The following is a 22,292-nucleotide window of genomic DNA, read 5'->3' on the forward strand; positions in this document are numbered from 1 at the left end:
TAAGAATGAAGGCCCTTGCCAGGAGTTATGTGTGGTGGCCGGGGATCGATGGAGAGATAGAGGCCTGGGTCAAACACTGCCAGGCCTGCCAAGAATCCCGCCCAGACCCCCCAAGGGCCCCAGTCCAGTCCTGGGAGTCCGCCCGAGCACCATGGTCACGCCTGCATGTGGATTTCGCTGGCCCCTTTCAGGGGAAAACATTCTTCATAGTGGTGGACTCCTACACCAAATGGCTGGAAGTCGCACTGGTACCGTCCACTTCCACGTCCGCAGCCATCCGGGTACTACGCAGGCTGTTTGCAACCCACGGGCTCCCTGACACTCTCGTCTCAGACAACGGGACTGCATTTACGTCAGGAGAATTCCAAACCTTCACAGCGCAGAACGCCATTCGCCACATCCGTTCGGCGCCGTTCCACCCTGCCACCAATGGCCAAGCAGAACGCATGGTGCGGACCACCAAGGACACCCTTCGCCGCATGACGCAAGGGGACTGGGAGTACCGCCTTGCCACATTCCTTCTAGCACAGCACAGCACCCCCAGCTCAACGACTGGCCGGAGCCCCGCTGAACTACTAATGGGTCGGCGCCTTGCAATCAGATTGGACCGCCTTCACCCCGATAGAGCTCAGGATGAGGTAGTGGTGGGGGAAGGCAGGAACCCCCGGACCTTCGAGGCCCAGGACCCAGTGTACGCAAAGAATTTTGGGGCAGGCCCAGCATGGGTACCCGCCACAATCACCAGGGTCACTGGCCCCGTGTCGTACGAGGTGCTAACGGATGGGGGGCAATGCTGGCGCCGCCACTGCGACCAGATACGGCGACGATTCCCGGGAGAAAACCAGGAGGAGGACAGGTCAGAGGAGTCCCAAGGGAACAGCGGGGCAGTGAGGCCCATAGAGCAGGAGGGGCCAGCAGGAGAGGCAGAATCAGTAAATACAGAGAGGACCCGTGAGGCCGAAAGGACACCGGAACCAGAACCACGACTGAGCGAGCCGGTTGCACCAGACCAAACAGCCGCATCACAGCCAGCATCCTTGGAACACGAGCCAGAACCCGGAGCCCGGACCAGGGAACACCCCAGGCCACAACGCACACGTAGGCCGCCGGCATACCTTGAGGACTATGAATGCGACCTCCCGGGCAGGACTGGAACTTAGAGGGGAGGGGTGTTATGTACTGAGTTGAATAGGATCCAAACTGTAGCAGTCTGATTGGTCCTAGAACAATAGGATCCAAAAGGCAGCAGTCTGATTGGTCCTAGAACAATAGGATTCAGAATGCAGCAGTCTGATTGGTCCTAGAACAATGCAGCAGTATGATTGGTTGGCAGGAACCACCCAATCCTGCTCCAGATAGAAGTGAATCCACAACCTGATTGGCTTACAGTAGAATTCCAGAATTAGCCAATCATGTGCAGCCCATTGTGTAAATAATGTATATAAAGCAGATACTGTGAGGGGACATTTATTCATTCCTCCTCACCACTATGAGCTGAATAAAGAGCATGAAATCACTTTGCGACTCTGAGTATATTTCAGGGGAGTAACTTTAGCCTATCTCCCTTTCATCTGCAGCAACCTGTCTCCCCCACTCCCACAATCTGTTTTAAGATAAATCTCTGGAGCAGTATGGGAGATGGCATGAGATTAAAAATCCCCCCCTTTTTTTCTGGCAGAAATTTCTTGTGGATCTTGAGTGTTTTCATGGACACTTAAGGTCCAGGCCCCCTGTTCATCTTATAAGAATTAGGATTTAAAGCCACTGCATTTAGTTTAATATGATAATAATCATCAAAGATTGCTTCAGAGGGATGAATAATCACCTGGGCTGAGATCACACTGACGTTTAGCTATACAATTAAAATGGCAATTCAATAGCAGGAGTTTCCTTAAAATGCAACAGGTTATCTTCTTTAAGATATGATTAGTCTTCTAATAAGGCACTTGCCTGTCTTGCAAATTTGTCCTTGTTAACTACTCCCTTTTATTCAGAGAAGTCTTTCATAAATTGATATTTAATAAAAATTTCTTGGTAAGGTGCTGTATAAAGAAAGCCTGGCTAAAATGCAATTAATTTCAACACCTAAGGAAATGACCTTCATAATTCACTCTGGGCTTTGTCTCTGAAGAGTTATGGTTTATTAACCCCTCATTCACAGAATTAAGCCACATCACACTGCTGTTGTCTGCAACATGCACTTCACATCTGACCACATAGGTAGGCGGCATTAGTAATAGTATTTCTCGTGATCAAAATTACAAAAAGGCTCTAATTTTCATTAGACCACTGGTACTTTTAGTGGAATTTTGGCTTGGGACAATACTATTGCAAAAGGCTGGCAAAATATTGGTTGTCGAAGATATTCCATATCACAAAGAAACAGAACAGGAAAGGTGAATGAATTGCAAAATAGTAAGTATGAAAGATACCTTATGTATACATCCATGAAGGTGTCATACTGAAATAGATATAAGCAATCTGATCCTAGGCATGTGGTTGGAGGCAGCAATGCTCAATACCAGTTGCTGAAAAGCACAGGAGGGGATAGTGCTCTTCTGCTTGGTTCCTGCTAGGGGGACTTCCCAAAGGCATCTGGATGGGCCATAGGTCTGATCCAGCAGGATCTTCTCATGCTCTTATTGCAGGTAGGTGGCCATGTTGGTCTGCTGTAGTTGAAACAAAGTAAAATAAAATTCCTTCCAGTAGCACCTTAGAGACCAACTAAGTTTGTTCTTTTAGAATTATGATGCTGGAGGAGACTCTTGAGAGTCCCATGGACTGCAAGAAGATCAAACGTATCCATTCTTAAGGAAATCAGCTCTGAGTGCTCACTGGAAGGACAGATCGTGAAGCTGAGGCTCCAATGCTTTGGCCACCTCATGAGAAGAGAAGACTCCCTGGAAAAGACCCTGATGTTGAGAAAGATTGAGGGCACAAGGAGAAGGGGGTGACAGAGGACGAGATGGTTGGACAGTGTTCTCGAAGCTACCAGCATGAGTTTGACCAAGCTGCGGGAGGCAGTGGAAGACAGAAGTGCCTGGCGTGCTCTGGTCCATGGGGTCACGAAGAGTCGGACACGACTAAACAGCAATAACAAGTTTGTTCTTGGTATGAGCTTTTGTGTGCATGCACAATTCTTCAGATACACTGAAACAGAAGTCACCAGACCCTTATACAGTGGTGCCCCGCAAGACGAATGCCTCGCTAGACGAAAGAGTTTTCCGTTTTTTGAGTCGTTCCGCAAGACGAATTTCCCTATGGGCTTGCTTCGCAAGACGAAACGTCTTGCGAGTTCTTGCGAGTTTGTTTCCTTTTTCTTAAAGCCGCTAAGCCGTTAATAGCCGTTAATAGCCGCTAAGCCGCTAAGCTGCTAATAGCCATGCTTCGCAAGACGAAAAAACCGCAAGACGAAGAGACTCGCGGAACGGATTAATTTCGTCTTGCGAGTCACCACTGTATATAGTGAGAGGGTGGGGAGGGGTATTACTCAGAAGTGTGGTGAGAATGGGTGACTGGCTTATAGGTGTGGTAAACCTGTTGATGACTGTTAATGACTGCAATTGGTCTGACAGGAAAAAGCAAGGGGTGAGATGGCTAAAAATAGCTTTATCATGTATAATGAGATAAGAATCCAATGTCTCCATTCAGACCAGGTCTCTCCATGGTTTTAAGTTTGGTAATAAGTTGCAATTCAGCAACTTCTCTTCCCAGTCTATTCCTTAAATTCTTTTGCAATAAGACAGCTACTTTGAGATCTTGTATAGAATGTCCTTGGAGAAACCAGTTCTCCTACTGGTTTCTCTGTCTTGTGATGACTGATATCAGATTTATGTCCATTTATCCTTTGGTGTAGGGTTTGGCCTGTTTGTCCTATTTAGAGGGCTGAAGGGTACTGTTGGCATTTGATGGAATACAGAATGTTAGAAGATGAGCAATTAAATAGTCCTGAGATGGTATGTTTGATGTTGTTGGGCCAGTAATGGTGTTGTCCGGGTGTATGCAGCAGCAAAGTTGGCATCTGGGTTTATTGCAGGCTCTGGTACCAGTGTCCATGTTAAGTCTGATTGTTGTATTATTGTGGGTGAGGAGTTGTTTAAGATTGGGTGGCTGTCTGTAGGCAATGAACGGTCTTCCCAATGAAAGGTCTTCCTGTTTATGTAGTGTAATCAATCCGATTCATGTTTATGAATACAATGGCACTGCTTATTTACAGCAAAGGATTCATAGTCTTCATTTATTGTTTGTAATATTAATTCATTTAACTAAATGAATGTTGAAATACACAATGTGGACCATCAGAATGATTAATAACAGGGAATATCAGTTTAATCATCACCTTGATATGGGGTTACCAGGAGTAAATGAAATGAAACTGGATAAGCGAAAGATGTAGATAAAGTTCATTTATTAAAGCTAAATGATCAGCCTGCCAGAAACTATGTGGATTGCAAGGAAACAGACTTATTACACAGCTCGTACCAATGAGCTTGCTCTTTGCCCCCCACATAATACTTCACTCTGACTACCAGAGACAATTTTTCTTTTGGGCGAGGGGAGGGGAGGTAGGGATCTTGGGCTATGGGTGGTATTCAATTAAGTTTTACTCAGAGCAGACCCACTGAAATTAACATTCCTTCCAGTAGCACCTTAGAGACCAACTAAGTTTGTTATTGGTATGAGCTTTCATGTGCATGAGCATCTCTTCAGATACCACACTTCAGATATGCACACTTCTTCAGATACACGAAAGCTCATACCAATAACAAACTTAGTTGGTCTCTAAGGTGCTAATGGAAGGAATTTTTTTTTATTTTGTTTCAACTATGGCAGACCAACACAGCTACCTACCTGTAACTGAAATTAACATGGTTAAATTAGGTCTATTAATTTCAATGTGTATAATCTGTGCAAAGCTTAACTGCTTACCAGTTAGTGCAAGGTGACTAAAGTGTTAGTGCAAGGTGACTAATTTTGGAGATAAGGGAACCCACATTACTCATTCACTTAAATATTTCTTTTCTAGATCTGTGCAAAAGTCTGTGGCCATCAGCACACTACAGAAATGATTTAGATGGGTCTGAATTCATGTAGCTCTCTTAAAAGAAAATTAAAATAATACTGCTTTGAATTTATCAAAGGAAATTGTTGGCTATGTCAGATGATGAATTGTTAAAAAAAAGTTAAAGATGAAACAACCTGGATTAGATTTTTTTTCAAAACAATAGAAAAGGCAATTAACCAGAATCTATAGCTGTTCACATAGAAGGGCAGCAAGAATCACATTCATTAGAAACAGAACATTGTAATCCCATACCAAGATTGAATCATCTTCAATCAGTTCTAACTCAAGTCCATTTCAAAAGCTAATAACCTGCTTCACAGTTCACCCAACTGACTGATCCGACTGGAGTAATGTTTATGAGGTGCTAGTCACACAATGGCCATGTCCTAGGACTTCAACAGTATCAGCTGCTCACCAAACAGCACTGAAAACAAAACAATGGGTTGCAACTGCAGTCCACCAAGAATTTTAGACAGGGCAAAGTATGAAGTGCCCTATGGAACTGCATTGGGACAGGATGGGAGAAAACAGTTATCTAAACCTACTGATCAGTTTATATTTTTAATTTGACTAATTAGGATTTTGAACACGTCGCAAGCATTTGCACTTGCATAAGTTTTTAATAAGCATGATATCTTTTTTTTTTTTATAGAAATTTATTGGGTTTTACAATAGCAATACACATAATAAACAATGTAACATATATCTTGACATAATTTCACATTTTCTTTGGACTTCCTCACATCTCCCGCTCCCACTTTCATCGTTATAGCATTTTGTCAGCAATTTATTATCTTATTTGCAATCTTATATCCCTTCTATGCTTCATAATCTTCTACTTCTCAAAAAGAGTTATATTTTCTCAATCTCACTTATTTTCTTAAAGTCATCTAAGTTTAGTGGTGCTCAGTTATATTGATCTAGCATCCTGTTTAGCATTCACTCAAATTGCAATGTTTTTGTAAATAGTTCTTAAATTTCTTCCAATCCTCCTCAGTCCTCTCTTCTCCCAGGTCTCGAATTCTGCCGGTCATCTCGGCCAGTTCCATGTAGTCTATCAGTTGCATCTGCCATTCTTCCAGTGTGGGTAGATCTTGAGCTTTCCAATGCTTTGCGAGTAGTATCCTTGCTGCTGTTGTTGCATACATAAAAAATGTCTGGTCCTTCTTTACCACCCCTTGGCCGACAATACCCAAAAGAAAGGCCTCTGGTTTCTTAGTAAAGGTATATTTAAATACCTTTTTCAGTTCATTATAAATCATTTCCCAGAACGCCTTCACTTTAGGGCAAGTCCACCAGAGGTGGAAGAATGTTCCTTCACACTCTTTACATTTCCAACACTTATTGTCAGTCAGGTGGTAAATTTTTGCAAGTTTGACTGGGGTCATATACCATCTATATATCATTTTCATTACATTTTCTTTCAAAGCGTTACATGCAGTAAATTTCAATCCAGTACTCCACAACCTTTCCCAGTCCTCAAACATAATGTTATGCCCAATGTCCTGCGCCCACCTTATCATAGCCGATTTAACCATTTCGTCTTGTGTGTTCCATTTTAACAGCAAGTTATACATCCTTGAAAGTACCTTACTCTTAGGTTCTAACAATTCTGTTTCTATTTTCGATTTCTCCACCTGGAACCCTAATTTCTTGTCATTTTTAAAAACTTCTTTAATCTGAGCGTAATGTAACCAGTCTCGCACTTTATCCTTCATTTTCTCCAAACTCTGCAGTTTCCAATTGTCTCCATCTTTTTCTAGAATTTCCCAATATTTTGGCCATTTGGCCTCCATATTGGGTCTTTTTCGGGCCTTAGCTTCCAAAGGTGAAAGCCACCTTGGGGTTTTATTTTCCAGCAAGTCTTTATATTTTGTCCAGACATTAAACAGTGATTTTCTGACAATATGGTTCTTAAAGGCCTTATTTGCTTTAACCTTGTCATACCACAAATATGCATGCCATCCAAAAGCATTGTTAAACCCTTCCAAATCCAACACATCAGTGTCTTCAAGAAGTAGCCAGTCTCTTAGCCAGCAGAACGCTGCGGCTTCATAATACAACTTTAAATCTGGCAGGGCAAAGCCCCCTCTTTGTTTTGCATCAGTTAATATCTTAAACTTAATTCTGGGCTTTTTGCCCTGCCAGACAAACTTAGAAATATCTCTCTGCCACTTCTGAAAGCACTCCGTCTTGTCCAAAACCTGAAGTGTTTGAAATAAAAACAACATCCTTGGCAATACATTCATCTTGATAGCAGCAATTCGGCCTAACAAAGAAAGTTTCAATTTTGACCAACTATCTAAGTCTCTCTTAATTTCTACCCAGCATTTTTCATAATTATCCTTAAATAGACTTAGGTTTTTTGCTGTTATGTTTACCCCTAGGTATTTTACTTTTTTAACCACATTAAGTTCCGTCTCATTCTGAAACCGTTCTGACTCTGTATCAGTCAAATTTTTTCCCAAAACCTTAGTTTTCTGTTTATTTAATTTAAATCCAGCCACCCGACCAAAGTCATTAATCAGTTGTAATACTCTTTTCGTACTAGGCTCTGGCTTCTGCAGGGTCAAAACCAGGTCATCTGCAAAAGCTTTTAATTTGTATTGTTTCTGTCCGACCTGAATTCCTTCCACCAACCGATCCCCTCTAATCATGTTCAATAGCACTTCCAGAACCGAAATGAATAACAAAGGGGAGATAGGGCAACCTTGTCGTGTCCCTTTTTCAATTTTGAACTCTTCTGTAACCACATTATTAACTATCAATTTAGCTTTCTGTTCTGAATATATCGCCTCAATCCCATTCTCAAAACCCCGTCCCACTCCCATCTCTTTTAAATTTCCCATCATAAATTTCCAGGAGATATTGTCAAAGGCCTTCTCCGCATCTATAAAAATTAAAACTGCTTTTGTATTTATATCTGTTTGCAAAAGTTCCAAAATGTCAATAATGTTCCTTGTATTAGCAAACAAATGTCTACCTGGGAGAAAGCCAGCCTGGTCCTTATGGATTACTTCATTTAAAACTTTTTTAAATCTACTTCCCAAAATGTCTGCAAATATTTTGTAATCCACATTTAGAAGGGAGATGGGACGGTAGTTCTTAAGTTGTGTCTTTTCAGCTTCCGACTTTGGTATTAATGTGATAAACGCTTCCTTCCACGACTCCGGTGCCCTCTTCCCCTCCATAATTTCATTGCTGACCTCCATCAAAGGTTGTATCAAATAGTCTTTTAATGTCTTATAGTACTTGGAGGTCAGCCCATCTGGCCCTGGAGATTTGCCAAGCTGCATGTTCTGAATGGCTTGTTCAATCTCCTGTCGTGTTATTTTAGAATTCAGGATTGTCCTATTTTCTTGTGACAATTTGGATAGTCCATTTTTTGCCAAAAATTGTTTAATCTCAACTTCGTCTTGCGGCCCTTGGGTGTATAGTTTTTTGAAGTATCTCTGGAAACACTTTCTGATGTCCACTGGATTCTGAATGTTTTTTCCTTCAATCTCTAAATTTGTAACCGTATTTAATCTTTGTCTTCTCTTCAACTGCCTATAAGCATGATATCTTTAGTCCAGAAAGAAAATAGATTCTTGGCTCAATCGAATACACAGTTAAGCAATTTAAGCCCAGTGATGGCATGAGACTTAAGCATATTGTAAAGTTCTACAGTTAGATCTTCCTTTAGGGAGAGATGGAAGCTTTGGGACCTTACATGACTGGGTACAAGTCAAATAACTAAGGGGTTAGAGGAAGGCAAGGAAGGAATGAGAAGAGAGCAAGAAAGAAAAACGGGTCCATTATGAGTAGTATTTATTTGCTTCACCTTTTTGTGTTCCTGAGATTCTACCAAAGACACCAAATATGACTCATAAGAGAAATATTTTAAGTATATTATTATTATTTCAATTTATATTCCTCCCTCCCTCCCAAAGGACTCAAAGGCAACAAACACATCAATAATAATAATAATAAAACGCTTAAAAAAAAAAAAAGAGATGGTTTTTTTTTTTTAAGCATTCAAAAAACAGTTAACAACATTCTTTCAAACAAGGATTTCAGGGTTGCCTGGAACAGCCATCAAAAGTAAACAAGAATGTTTTAAAATGTTTTTCACCGACAAAAGCCAACATCTACCTTTTATATATAGTGCCAAAAGTCCTTCATATGGTGGGTGAGATTATCAGAACATGCCTGAAGTAGATCCAAGAAGACAAACCCAGAAAATCTGGGGGAGGTGGGAACCTGGTTGTTGAAGTTCCAATGCTCCAGCAGGATGGCAACCCATCACAAGCCACCATTAAAATTTTTTTCACAGTATCTTAAAACACCCAACACAGCATTGCTGTGGGGCAATGTGGAAAATCATGGGCCACCATTTTCATTTCCCACAATGCTCTAGAGGAATGGGTGTTCTGAGAATTTTTAAATGGCAGCAGCACAACACTGATTGATGGAGCACGGCTGCAACCACTACGTAAATCCACCATGGGGTACAGATGCAACAGGGAGCCTACAGGTGCAGCAATGGCCTCACAGGGGACATTATTCTGAATAACCGCTCGAAGCTATCTAAGTAAGTTTCAGAATATGCCATTTTCTGTTTGATATCCATTTTGCACCCATAGTAGACTGAAACATAGAAACTTTTTTTCTTTCCAGATCACAAATTGTAGTTTGAGGCAATTATGTGTGAATAATAAGTAGGTGAAAAGAGGGTCTATCTGGCTCAGAATTCACTTAAGACATAAAACAAAATAACCAGTTATCATGCTACAGAGGAAATATCAGCCAATATACAATGTGTCTGTATTTCTTTCTTGCATCCTCACCTACCCTGGCCGCTTTATGTTTCAAAATGCAAAACTGATTTCATTCCCTCACCTTTGAGTTTAAATATGAACATAACACTTTACATCAGATCATTTTATTATGGAATGAGAAAGTGGACTTGAAAGGAAACTGAAAGGCAGTGAAGAACTGTGATACTATAACGCAGGGACGTCCAACTCCCAATAGACGGTGATCTACTCACAGTGGCAGTGATCTACCCATTGTCGTTGGATGAAACACAGTAGTTGACCTTTTTTGGGAAAGCCAAAGTTGTGGAGCTTTTTGGGGGGAGTCAGAGTTGTTGAGCCTTTTTCTTTTTTTGGGGGGGGGAGGAGATCACTGAGGGGCCAAAGATCTACCAGGATCTACCAGAAACACCTCGTGATCTACCAGTAGATTGTGATCTACCTGTTGGACATGCCTGCTATAAGAAGAAGAAGAAGAAGAGTTTGGATTTCATATCCCACTTTATCACTACCCGAAGGAGTCTCAAAGCGGCTAACAATCTTTCCCTTCCTCCCCCACAACAAACACTCTGTGAGGTGAGTGAGGCTGAGAGACTTCAGAGAAGTGTGACTAGCCCAAGGTCACCCAGCAGCTGCATGTGGGGGAGCGGAGACGTGAACCCGGTTCACCAAATTACGAATCTACCGCTCTTAACCACTACACCACACTGGCTCTTAAAGGTTTAATATCAACCTGAACATGCCCCAGTTAATAAACAGTGCTTCAAAAAGCATTGGGGGGGGGGCATGGAATCCAAGCCTTTGAATTGTGTGGATTTTGAACTGGATTCTGTGGCAATCAGAAAAACTGGAAAGGACAACCTTATTACATCACTTCAAGTGCCCAAACAACTAGAGGAGCTGTATCCACCAGGCCATAATTTCTTTACATAAAACTTTCCTTCAATGAAATCCTGGCTGTAACCTTCACATATCCCTCTTCCCATCAAACCTCTGCTACTCTGTGCCCAAAATAAAATATTTTTGCTATGGCTCACTGCCTTCTATTCTTCCCTAGCCAGGGCAACTTTTTTGTTTGTGTGTGTTTTTTTTAACACCAACTTGACAGAGGATGCAGTCAGTATCTGCTCAAACTATAATAGGGCCAGCACTATTCTTCACACTTGCCAAGCATAAGACATTTGCAATTATTTATAGCAAGGTGAGACACAGAGGAAATTGCAGAATGAGTATGAGGGGCCTTGGTCATTGGTTTTGGCATATTGGTTTGTTGTGAAATACTTTGATTAAACTGACTATATCCAAAGCATTCCAACAGAAGCACATCATGGATTTCCAGATGAATCCAAATACAGTGTCACTGTCACATCCACACCCCCAAGCAATCCTGAGAACTGCAGCAATTCCCAGCACTCTTATGTGCATTAAATGTATGGTGTCAGTGTGACAACCATCAGGGCTGGGCTGTAAAATACGACCAAGGAATTAGGAGTCCAGATTGAAAAGCTATCAGGATCAGAGGGCAAACCAGAAGGAGAACAAGCCAGGACTCAGTACCGAATAGCAAGACCAGAAATGCAAGACTTGCTAGGGTTCAGATCGACCTTGTTGCTCAAGCAAATTTTCACGGAGACCAAGTGCCCTTTTATATTCCTTCTTGACCAGAAGGAGGCAACTGTCAGCCTGGACTGAATCAGGTCAGAAGGTTCTTCACTAAAAAGCTGTCATGACACAGCTCACCACAGAGGACTCAGGTCAGCAGTTCTTGATAGCCCCTTAGGGGCATGAGCCCATAGCCCAGTGTCACTCAGCTCCAGTTTCACCCTAAGCCAGCTGTGATCTGATATGTAGTCCATCTTAATGAATAGATAATACAGTTATGAATTCTATTATGTGTCTTATTTATGTGTTTCTTTAATAGGACTTTAGAGGAGGAAATGCTTTTTTGCGGGGGGGGGGGGGTTAAGAACCTGATTGACAGAGACTGAGATTCAGGTGGCAGGTGGCACAGTTACCATTTGCTTGCACGCCTAAGCAAACAGGCAAGTGCAGAATGGGGAGAGCAGCCAACCAAAATTGCTCACCTGCCATTTTGTTCTAATCTGAGAGGGGGTTATACCATCAACAGAAGGGATGGAGGAACCTGTGGTCCTACAGATATTGTTGGACTCCAACTCCCAACAGCAACTAGTCTGGTCAGTGCTGAGAGATGATGGGAGTTGAAGTCTAAGAATATCTGGCGGGTCACAGGTCCCCCTTCTGCTAAAGAGAGGGATTGTTCCTTGTCACCATCACCGCTTGCTCAGACATTCAAGTGGACAAGCAAATGAATGGCAGTGGCAAGGGCCTGCTGCCACCTGTGATTACTCACCATCCCCCTTTAGAGGTGTGGATCAGGCCTGCTAAGGAGTGAGAAGGAGAAGAACAAGGCCCCTATACAAATGTGTTTGCAAGACCTCTCCAAGATTTAGGAAACTATTTATGCAAGTATTTGAATGCATTTATCAAAAAAGCTGATACTTGTTTGCCAAACTCTTTAGGAGCACATCATAAAGACAGAAATAAAAGGACTTTTTCAAAGTCAACAATATAAATGACAGAAAACTCTCGCACTGAAATTTACTGTCAGGACGCATCCTTGAAAGGCTCAAAGAAGGCAAGTGTGGCAAGTCCAATTTATGAGATCAGAGCTTCAAGCTGACAGAGCTGAAACTCTGAAGGATTTGAAAGCCAGAGGTTTGCAGAGGCTGTCGAAGAGGGTGCCTCTTTGCTGAACCCACTGAATGGAACAAACAGCTATCCAGGTGTAAGCAATGCCTCAGGCAGTACTAAGCCTTGCAGAGATACTCCATGACTGATGCTGTGAAGCAAGAAACAAGACGGACAATGATATATGACAGCCCAGATTCGGGGGGAAGGGGGAGTGCTGTCACCAAAGGGACAACCAATAACACTGTTGTGAAGAGGCTGGCATCCACTTGGGTGGCTTAAGATCTTCTTCAAATCACCTCTGACATTCAGAAAGGTGGAAAGAGAAAGTATGCTGCTTTTTCTTTGTTCCATATCCTTGGTTTGCTGGAATCTGGTCCCTGAAAATTTGTTGGGTTGCCTTCAATTTTGTGTGGTCGACTTCCAATGGAAATGGAAAAAGGAAGTAGAAATTTCTGTTCCTCTGTTGTCAGGAATGGAAATTAATTAAGTAAACTGAATTGGTATTAATTCACATTATTGTTGTTGACTTTAAGCCCACAATGGTACACAATTAATTACTTTTTACATTATTTTAAAGTTTTACATTGTTTCCATTCTGTAGATAACTGATGATATGAAAACCCTGGAGATCTGTGTCCAATTACAAGAAACAATACTGGGCGACATGAACAAATAGTCTGATGTAACCTGAGGAAGGTCCCTATGTTCCAGAAAAGGTGAAATTTGATTATTTATCAGTTTCTGTCTGTCTCCCCCTTTCCTCCTAGGAAAACCTAAATGACAATTTCTGCAGAATAAACAGAAACCATGGGTATAGCAAATGACTTATTTGGTAATTAAGGGAAATGTGGCTTAGTTCCAAGTAAACATGCCTTGGCTGTCAGTCCTAGAAGACCTGCTGCCTGTTTTACAGGCCTTTTCCCATCTCCTTGCTGATTCAAAATACAAAAGGTGAGACTGTGGAACACACTCTTGGGCTCAGGGGGGTTGTTTGGGGGGGGGGTTGTTTGAGGAGTTGTTGATGATGTTGGTTTTTTGTATCTTTCTTTTATATTTTGTTGTGATTTACGTGGAAACTGTTCTGTTGGGTTGTATGTTTTTCAATGCTTTATTTATTGTTTATGACTACTTTTGTTAGGTTGTAGCTATACATTTTTCCATGTCATAAGCTGCCTTGAGCATGGTTTGAACTGTGGAACTGTGGAAAGGTGACATAAAATAAAATTATGTATGCCTAAGGTTTGATTGTGGGTTCTGTATGTGTTTCCAAGTTGGGTTCTTCTATTGGGACAGAATTTGTATGGTTATGTCTATCATAACCAGAGAAATACATTCTAATAGGTAAAAAGATAAAGGACCCTGGACAATTAAGTCCAGTCAGGGGAACTATGGGCTGCGGCGCTCATCTCACTTTTCAGGCTGAGGGAGCCAACATTTTTCCATAGACAGTTTTCCACATCATGTGTCCAGCATGACTAAATCACTTCTGGTGCAACGGAACACTGTGATGGAAGCCAGAGTGCATGGAAACACATTTTATCTTCCTGCCACAGCAGCACCTATTTCTAATAGACCTAAGTAACAGCTTTAGATTTTTTTCAGTGGATTTTTGGAACATGTGGGTCAGCTTCTGCAGACCCATGTTAACTTCAGGACTTCTCTATAATATTTTATGCTGAGGGGAATTCTTTTATTATTAAATCCAATTGAATCTTATATTTCATCACTCTATAATATATGCAGTTGTCTCCTGAGGCCACATCTAGTCTTACTTACAAGATATCTCTTCCCCAGTCTTGGGGAGGAAAAAATATGACTCACCTTTGTAAGTGAAGTTTCATAAATCAAATGAGAAGTATTCGCCAGTTACCCTGAGATCTATATGGACGAAGCCTCAGGGTACCATAATAATTTATACAAGGAGATTGAAAAGGATGACCACTTGATAAAATAGAGAGACAGGAGTCTGAGAAATACAATTACACTTACCTACAAAATTTCATACAGAGTGACTTAGGACTAGTTTATAATTAGGTATAAGGTTCTTATTTCTGCTATCAAAGTAAGAAATGTTGTAGAAGCTATCAATATCTCATTTGCAGATCCCACTGGAATTAATTAGAATTGCACAGAATTTCAGCAGTACTTTTTTATGGAAGCATATGCGATTAACCTTTTTTTGTTGCTGCTGTTGGCAGCAGTTGAGCTTGGTAACAACTATTATGGCAACCAGCAACCATGTGTACTGAGAAGAAGAAGAGGAGGAGGAGGAGGAGTTTGGATTTGATATCCCGCTTTATCACTACCCTACGGAGTCTCAAAGTGGCTAATGTTCTCCTTTCCCTTCCTCCCACACAACAAACACCCTGTGAGGTGAGTGAGGCTGAGAGACTTCAAAGAAGTGTGACTAGCCCAAGGTCACCCAGCAGCTGCATGTGGAGGAGTGGAGAAGCAAACCCGGTTCACCAGATTACGAGACTGTCGCTCTTAACCACTACACCACAACAGGCAGTGGGTTCTGCCAGCACCACTTTATGTGGTTAAAACACCCCACAGTATGTTAAAAGCTTTTAGTCCCACTGCATTTCCACTACTTCACAGCTATTAGTTTAAGGCACATGTGTTGAGCTTCATGTATGAACTCAGCATCTGTAAGGTCATGAAAACATGAAACTCCTTGCCCCAACAAAAGCTCTTCAAAAGGTGTACAAAAAAAGGTCCCTCATACATTGGGTGGAGGGGACTGACCCACCAGTACCACCCTTGCCATCTGTTCAGTTGCTGTGTGAAACACAAAAGAATATGCGTGCAAAGGGAATCATTATTCATTGCAGGCTTGCCTGTACATCAGTAGTCACACCCCAAACACGTGGTCAGCATGTGTCTCAGTAGTGAGGCTACCCTGTATGCCTCCCCCCAACACATGCTTTTTAATGAGTGAGGGCTTTATCTGAAGTGGCCTAATATTGGGCTGTGATCTTGCATGACAAAAGTCCCTGCTGTCCAAATCTTGTATTCAGATTCCAGATGTCCCCCCACCTCCACAAACAGAATGATGGCTGCACCTACGTGACTTCATTCAGAATCTTGTATGGCCAGAGCTTAACCCCTGGTGTTGAGTTTGTTCGGCCCCTGCAAAGCTGAGTGATTTGATATTTGCCTGTGGCACTAGGCAGTAAATGTGAGCAGTGGTGTAAAACACCACATTCACCCCTGAGGCACTCTCAGATATTTAACCAACATTGGTAACATTGCTGACCAGTTCAAGTGGATTGCATTGGTATAATTCCCTTGGAATCTGGGGGCACATGCTTCCAAACACTGAACAGCTGGGTGGGATGGACAAACAGGTGCCCTTTAACTCACCATGATGAGCTAGCAATGAAAGGTTCACATCAGTTTAAGGATGGGTACTGGGCATCTAACCTGGGTAGGCTTGCTCAGGTAAAGATCCAGAGGGTCTTTATCCTTTTGTCTATGCAACTTGAATATGCGTGCAGCAGGTGAGTTTCATATTGGTTTACCAATATTGGTTCTTGTCTCTTGAGATCTCACTCCTGGGTGTGTGGGGAAATGCCCATTTCACCATTTAATCTGGATTACACCCAAGAACAGGTGTTTGTCTTGTGCTGTGTGAAATCCTTGTTTGAAATATTTACTGAAATCTCTCTTCTCCTAAACCAAATCTGAAAGAGTGCCACCTTTTTGAAATTCAGAAGGCAACTACAATGGGGATTAAGAAGGATATCTAAATACTCATTAAAAGGCATTACAGTTTAAGAAACTTAGTAAGATTTAGGAAGCTTTCAGCAGAAGATTGGATCAGCTCCCCTCAGTGAGAGAACCCAATAGCTTCAGTATTACGAAATACTTTCTTAAATGCAATCTTAATATAATAACTGGAGTTTTCCCACCCATGCATGTTTGACTTCACCCCATCAAACATTTCCTTTCCTTAACAGCTTATTGAATTCCAATTTTAAATCCTAAGAAACATCCAAAGAGAAGTACAAGCTATCCAGCTTCCAGTCACAAAGCTAACCCCTACTTCCTTTTCATAGAAATACATGCTTAAACACAATAATTCAAGCATGTAATAATGGTCCCTAAGAACCTAAATCCAATATTCTGAGAAAACCAAATGTAGTACCAATTTCAGTCTTGCTATAATTGGCAAATTGTCACACTTACCAACAATGGATGTCAAAAGAAAGCAATGATAATCATAATCAGCCACTGATAACTGTACAAAGATACAAGCTCAACAACAAAAATGTTACTAGGAAGAACTGTTTAAGTGCATTTGCCTGATGTGCCTATTTTGTTGAAAATAAGTCTTGAAACATACAGTACTGCTGTTTTTGAAGGAGCTCTTCTCACAAAACATCAGTTGGTGAATAAAACATGTTGGTTGTAGCCCACCAAAACCTACTCAGAGTAGACCCATTGAAATTAATTACCCTAAATTAGTAATGTGCATTAACTTCAATGGGTCTACTCCAAGCACAACTAGCATTGGATACAACCCACTGGCTGAAATAAGAAAGCAATCATTGCTACAAAGCACAACATTAATAACAATTACTTGAGAACAGGTAGATTGATTTTCCAAGCGATCCACCAGTGTTATCTACAAAGCTTCCTATGAGCACGCCCATACAAAAGCAGAAATACATCAGCACACACTTATACTGAATGTATTAATGGAAACACATTCCACCAACTATAAAAAGTGGATACTCTCGAGCAACATCTGGATCACAGCCCTTAGCTATTGCCCCTTGTGAAGGATAGTTATCAGTCTATCCGTTATAAACCAGTGACTGAAATACTGAATTAATGAGACCCTGTGTCTGCAGTACATTCCAATCCTGTATCCCACTAGCACACCCACCACCTCCTAAAACAATGGCTAGCAAAACCATCATAAGACATAAGGGGACAAACCTTCTTTGCCCCCTCTCCCTCTGTAATTCAAGCACTAGCTAAAACTTCACATCTTCTAACAAAAATATAAAAACATGTACAAATAAACATTCATTTTAGTAAGTCCTACATTCATATTTTAGGTAATCAATATATGCTAGCATTTGACCAATATAAATGTTAAGAGAACATGGGAAAGGAATATTTTTTCTCACAATAAGACCAAGCCAATTTCTATAGACTAAGAGAACTAATTCTGTCATATTCCTCTACATTCCCTAATTGATTAACATGAATGAAAGCAAGATTTGCTACTCCAGGTCAGTCATCATAATTTTGACGCTAGTCAACAAGAAACACCTTATCAGTTTGACCTGCTGCATTGAATCCAACCAGTGGCCAGTTCACAACTTGCCACCGCAAAACCAAAGCCAATTCCCATGCTCTGCTATTTTATAAATAAAAAATGTTCATCAGTCAACAATGTATATGTTTGGCTTGAATGCAGATGATTAAGGAGACCGCAATCCAGAAGTACGTATCTATACCAAAATACAAGCTGTAAAATATTCCACCCTCAGAAAGCCTACCTTCTTGAACTGCCTGGAATGGGTTGTTGCCATCCACAAAATTCACAGAAATTGTGATTTTCTCCGTCTGTAGGATTTCATCATTCTGGTTGAGATCAGAAACTGCCATGCGAAATACCTCCTCATCCTTTTTTGCAGATTCATCAAATATTGCCCCTAGAAAGAAGGCATGTGAATAATTAAGAGCAGTACTACATATGAACGGTGCAGAGATTCAGGATGCAATGCATGAAGACACGTTTTGCTGATAATTCAAAGGCATGAATTTAGTTTGCAGTTCAGCACAGCCACCTGTTTATGAGCAAGCCAAGAAATTTGTTAACGATGCTTGGCATGGGTTCAATATACTTTAGGGCAAAATAAGGAGGATGTCTGACCATACAACAACAAAAAACGATTTGCAGAAATTATGGTAGGCATGGTCTAAGTAATCCAAAATGGAATGCAGCCAGGAGACAGAGGTAATAACCTTACAAACTATAACAGATTGGCGAGCTAGGATGGCTCCTGCAAATGACAATTAGGGAACATAAATTTGCAATAAAAGATACAGCAGCTGGCAAGATCAACAACAGGTGGGAGTGTGGTTAATGACAGCATAGCTACAGCAGCATCCTACATGTCCAACCTGCTATGCTGCATGTAAGTTGTACTGTAACTGCCTATCATGATCCTGAATTCCTTGCTTTTGGGGTGGTGGACATGCGATCCACCATTACACCACATTTAATTACAATGAGTGCAGCTGGCATAGTAGCCTTGAACTACATTGCTCTGCTGGTACAATGCTGAGGTCCATGTACAGTAGTGTTATCCATCTTAAAAGTTGCAGCATTATGTTTTTGATCCTAAATCTGTCATCACAATGGTTGACTCAGACTCTTTGCCAAATTTCACAGAAACCAACAGAGTATATTTCACTTTATGATGAACCATAGTGTGGCCAGATACAGAGAACAACATAGCCCATGTACCGAAGCAGAAACCTTGTTAGGAACAGGACCAAGGAAAGTTTAACCTATAGAAAACCCTTCTACATAACTACAAAAAAATTAGGGAGTGATTCATTCTGTTGCATCTGGCCACCACTAAAAAATCCCTACTGTAATCTAGGGAAAGTTGGAGGGTTTTTTTGAAGTTTATTGGGGTTTCCTCAATGAGGTGACCAAGAACAGAAGACACGCTTCTCTGAATATTCTGCAACATACAGATACAATGTGAGTGTAGGCAGACCCTTTTGAATGTCTCATATTTAATGGCATTTGTAGCCCAGTTCACAACTTTGATGCACAACACAGATAGTTGGGCTCCAACTACCAGCATAGTCAATGGACAAGGAATACAGGGGTTGATGTCCAACCAAATCTGGAAAAGGGGTTAGCTACCCCTGCTCTTAAAGGAGCAGGGGTTCCGTGGCTTTCTTAGCGGACAATGCCCTGAAGGTGGGGGAAATGTGAAAACTACTGTCCTACATCAGAATGCAGATTGCTGAGAGACTATTTCATTCCTACTTCCTTGCATTAATCTTCGCAATATAACATATATTGCATTATAACGTAAGTCCTTCACACACCAGTCAAAACAGGTTATGAGGACATCCTAGAGCAATGTGTTCTCAGACACATCCTGTGTTTTAGAAAAAGAACAAAACCTCATTGCCTTAATTTATCATGGTCTCCTTTCCGTATCCTCCACCATCAATTTTCCTGCCAGCTCTATTCATTCAGTGCCAGGAGGCTCCCTGCACAAAAACTTTGTCCACTTTGACCCAGGAGTTTTCTTCTCTGCATCTCTTGCCATCTGGAGCAGCTGTTTCATACCTCTCCATCTCAATGACCTGTCATTTCCTTGCAAATCTCAGCTGAAACACGAACATTTTTCTCCCTTCCTTCTTAATTCCTCTGTCATTTTGCCAGAGCGTTATTTACATACAGAGTAGCTTCACTTAACTTCTTGAAGGCATTGTGGGCTCCTGGCAGCAGCTGTTGTGAAAAGTGGTCTCCAGTGGAGACAATTGGTAAGCACTATTTAGAGGTGAGAGCCATTTAATCCTAGCCCTGGTAAAATGGTTTTGGTGTCTCACACTTCTAAACGGACTCAGTTCCAGATCAGTGAACCAAGTGGTATTTTGGAGCTTAGAACTGATGCTCATCACACCAACACAGACCAACATACACTGATAAAAAGGTTGTTTCCACTGGGCAAAAATAGAGTATTGCTGCTTAAATCCCACCTGACAGATGACAAAAAAGAGAAAAGTTGATGGGTGGGCAACCTGTGGCTTTCCAGGTGTTGTTGGGCTCCAACACCCATTATCCTTGGTCATTGGCCATGCTGTCTGGGGCTGATTTGAGTTGGAGTTTAACAACTAACAGGTCAAGTTCAAGGTATTACTATTACTATTACTATTACTATTACTATTACTATTAGTATATACCGTAGTCCCTAACAGCTTGGAACCAGTTTACTTGCAGGATCACCTTACCCCATATATGCCCTCTCAACCATTTATATCTGCAAAACTGACACTGTTATAGGTGTCAATATTCATTTTGCTTTTGTAAGAAACAGTACTTTCAGTGTGGGACCACCTACACTTTAGAGCTTCCTGCCTAAGGACATCAGGCAGGAATCTTTGCTGTATTCTTTTCAGTGCCTGCTTAAAGGGCTTTTGTTCAGGCAAGCCTATCCGAACATGTAGGAGTTAATTGTATTATCTTTCTAGCTACTGTTGATTTTAATCATCTTTTGAATCCCTTTAAATACCTGTTTAAACTGTTTTTAACAAGAATTTTAATGTTCAATTTTATATTTTTGTAAACTGTATAGGTTTTCTTACAGTCAAGTGGTCTACAAACTTTGTTAATTAATACTGGGAGTGCGAAAGGTTCTGCACCATGCTCTATGAATAAAAAGTATATATAATTATTCCCCAAGTGTGGGGAATGTGTTCTGTGTAGTCAAAATTGCACCTGCCACATGCATGTTTGGTTTTATGTTTTTATATTGTTGCAAACTGCTGTAATATATTTTTATGATACAACAGTATATAAACATTTTTATAAATAATTCCATAAGTAAATAAATGGTTTGCAGAAATACAAAATTCTATTCTATAATGTATAAACATTTCCATTTTGCTGAAATTTATTTTGCTGTTTTATTTATTTCAACTGGTCCATGCTCTGACATCTGAATTTGCTCAAAGGTGGGACCTGTATTTGTAAATGTATTTGTATATTTTTTTTTATCTATTGAGTTTTGTATGCCACTTGGAGTTTTTTTCATTAATGTTAAGTGGGTTTTAAATGTTCTTAAGTAAATAAATAAGCTACAACTAACTAATTCTGTTGGGAAGAATCACAGAGACTGAGGGAGTGCATTGCAAAAAAAAAAAAAAGTATAAGCAAATATCATGGGAACATATTCTTGTATGCACATGTAAACAAGAGTAATCCAAAGTGTATTAATATAGACTTGAGTATCTCAACTAAGCACCAGCTCTTCTACTATATCACAAGTATTTGATAATTTAAACAAAAACCACAGTCATTTTATGTTCTAATGAACATTGCTTAATATGATTGCTCCTTGTCCCCAGTGACATTGTTAGTTCGTTCCAGTGTGTGAATCCAATTACACTGCGTTTCCAAACTGCTGATATTGCATCATTATCCTATACATGAGACCCAATATTGCTACAAGGTATGCTTGCGTGGCGGGCTCAGTTACAGGACAGAAAAACAAACACAAGAGTTCCCTAGTTATTCACGAACTGTTTCTGTGACCACAGAAATGTCATCAAGGCATCATCTTACCCATCTGTGAAATTAAACTATTTTATTTAAACTGAAGCTTGAATGTTTAATGTTTCTAAAATAAGGTTAGATCATTGGAATAAACGCCATTTTGGACCTTGAGTATATATTAACTTTCTACCCGGTTAATTCAAACTTTATTGGTATTCTTTCTTCCTCTTCTGTTTGCTGACAAGAGTCTGTATCATGCCTGCCCATGACTGAGACCTGGGGGTGGAGTTTTACAATATGGTCATTTATGCAGCTTGTAATAGCCCATGACATTTACCACTACACAATTTTCCCAATGGAGGGGCTTGGCAAACAACCAGACACATGTGACAATGACAGTGGGGAGAGGGTGGGGCCAATGCATGGGCTATTAAAGCCTGCTTTTCTCCTGGTG

At 40.9% G+C, this 22,292-nt stretch overlaps 1 protein-coding gene across 7 annotated transcripts in view; it reads right to left on the bottom strand.

Annotated features, from left to right (window-relative positions):
• Positions 1-22,292, bottom strand: part of GRID2 (glutamate ionotropic receptor delta type subunit 2) — an 847,049-nt gene that overhangs the window by 641,266 nt on the left and 183,491 nt on the right. For all 7 annotated transcript variants that reach the window (XR_013990460.1, XR_013990461.1, XR_013990462.1 and 4 more), the window contains exon 2: positions 18,090-18,245. Coding sequence is in view for 4 of the 7 variants with exons in the window: in XM_081020726.1 (XP_080876852.1) it covers positions 18,090-18,245 (156 nt within the window). In the remaining 3 variants the exon portion in view is untranslated. The remainder of the gene's footprint in view (positions 1-18,089; positions 18,246-22,292) is intronic.

The sequence above is a fragment of the Podarcis pityusensis genome, assembly GCF_964106645.2.
Source record: "Podarcis pityusensis genome assembly, chromosome: 9".
Taxonomy (NCBI): domain Eukaryota; kingdom Metazoa; phylum Chordata; class Lepidosauria; order Squamata; family Lacertidae; genus Podarcis; species Podarcis pityusensis.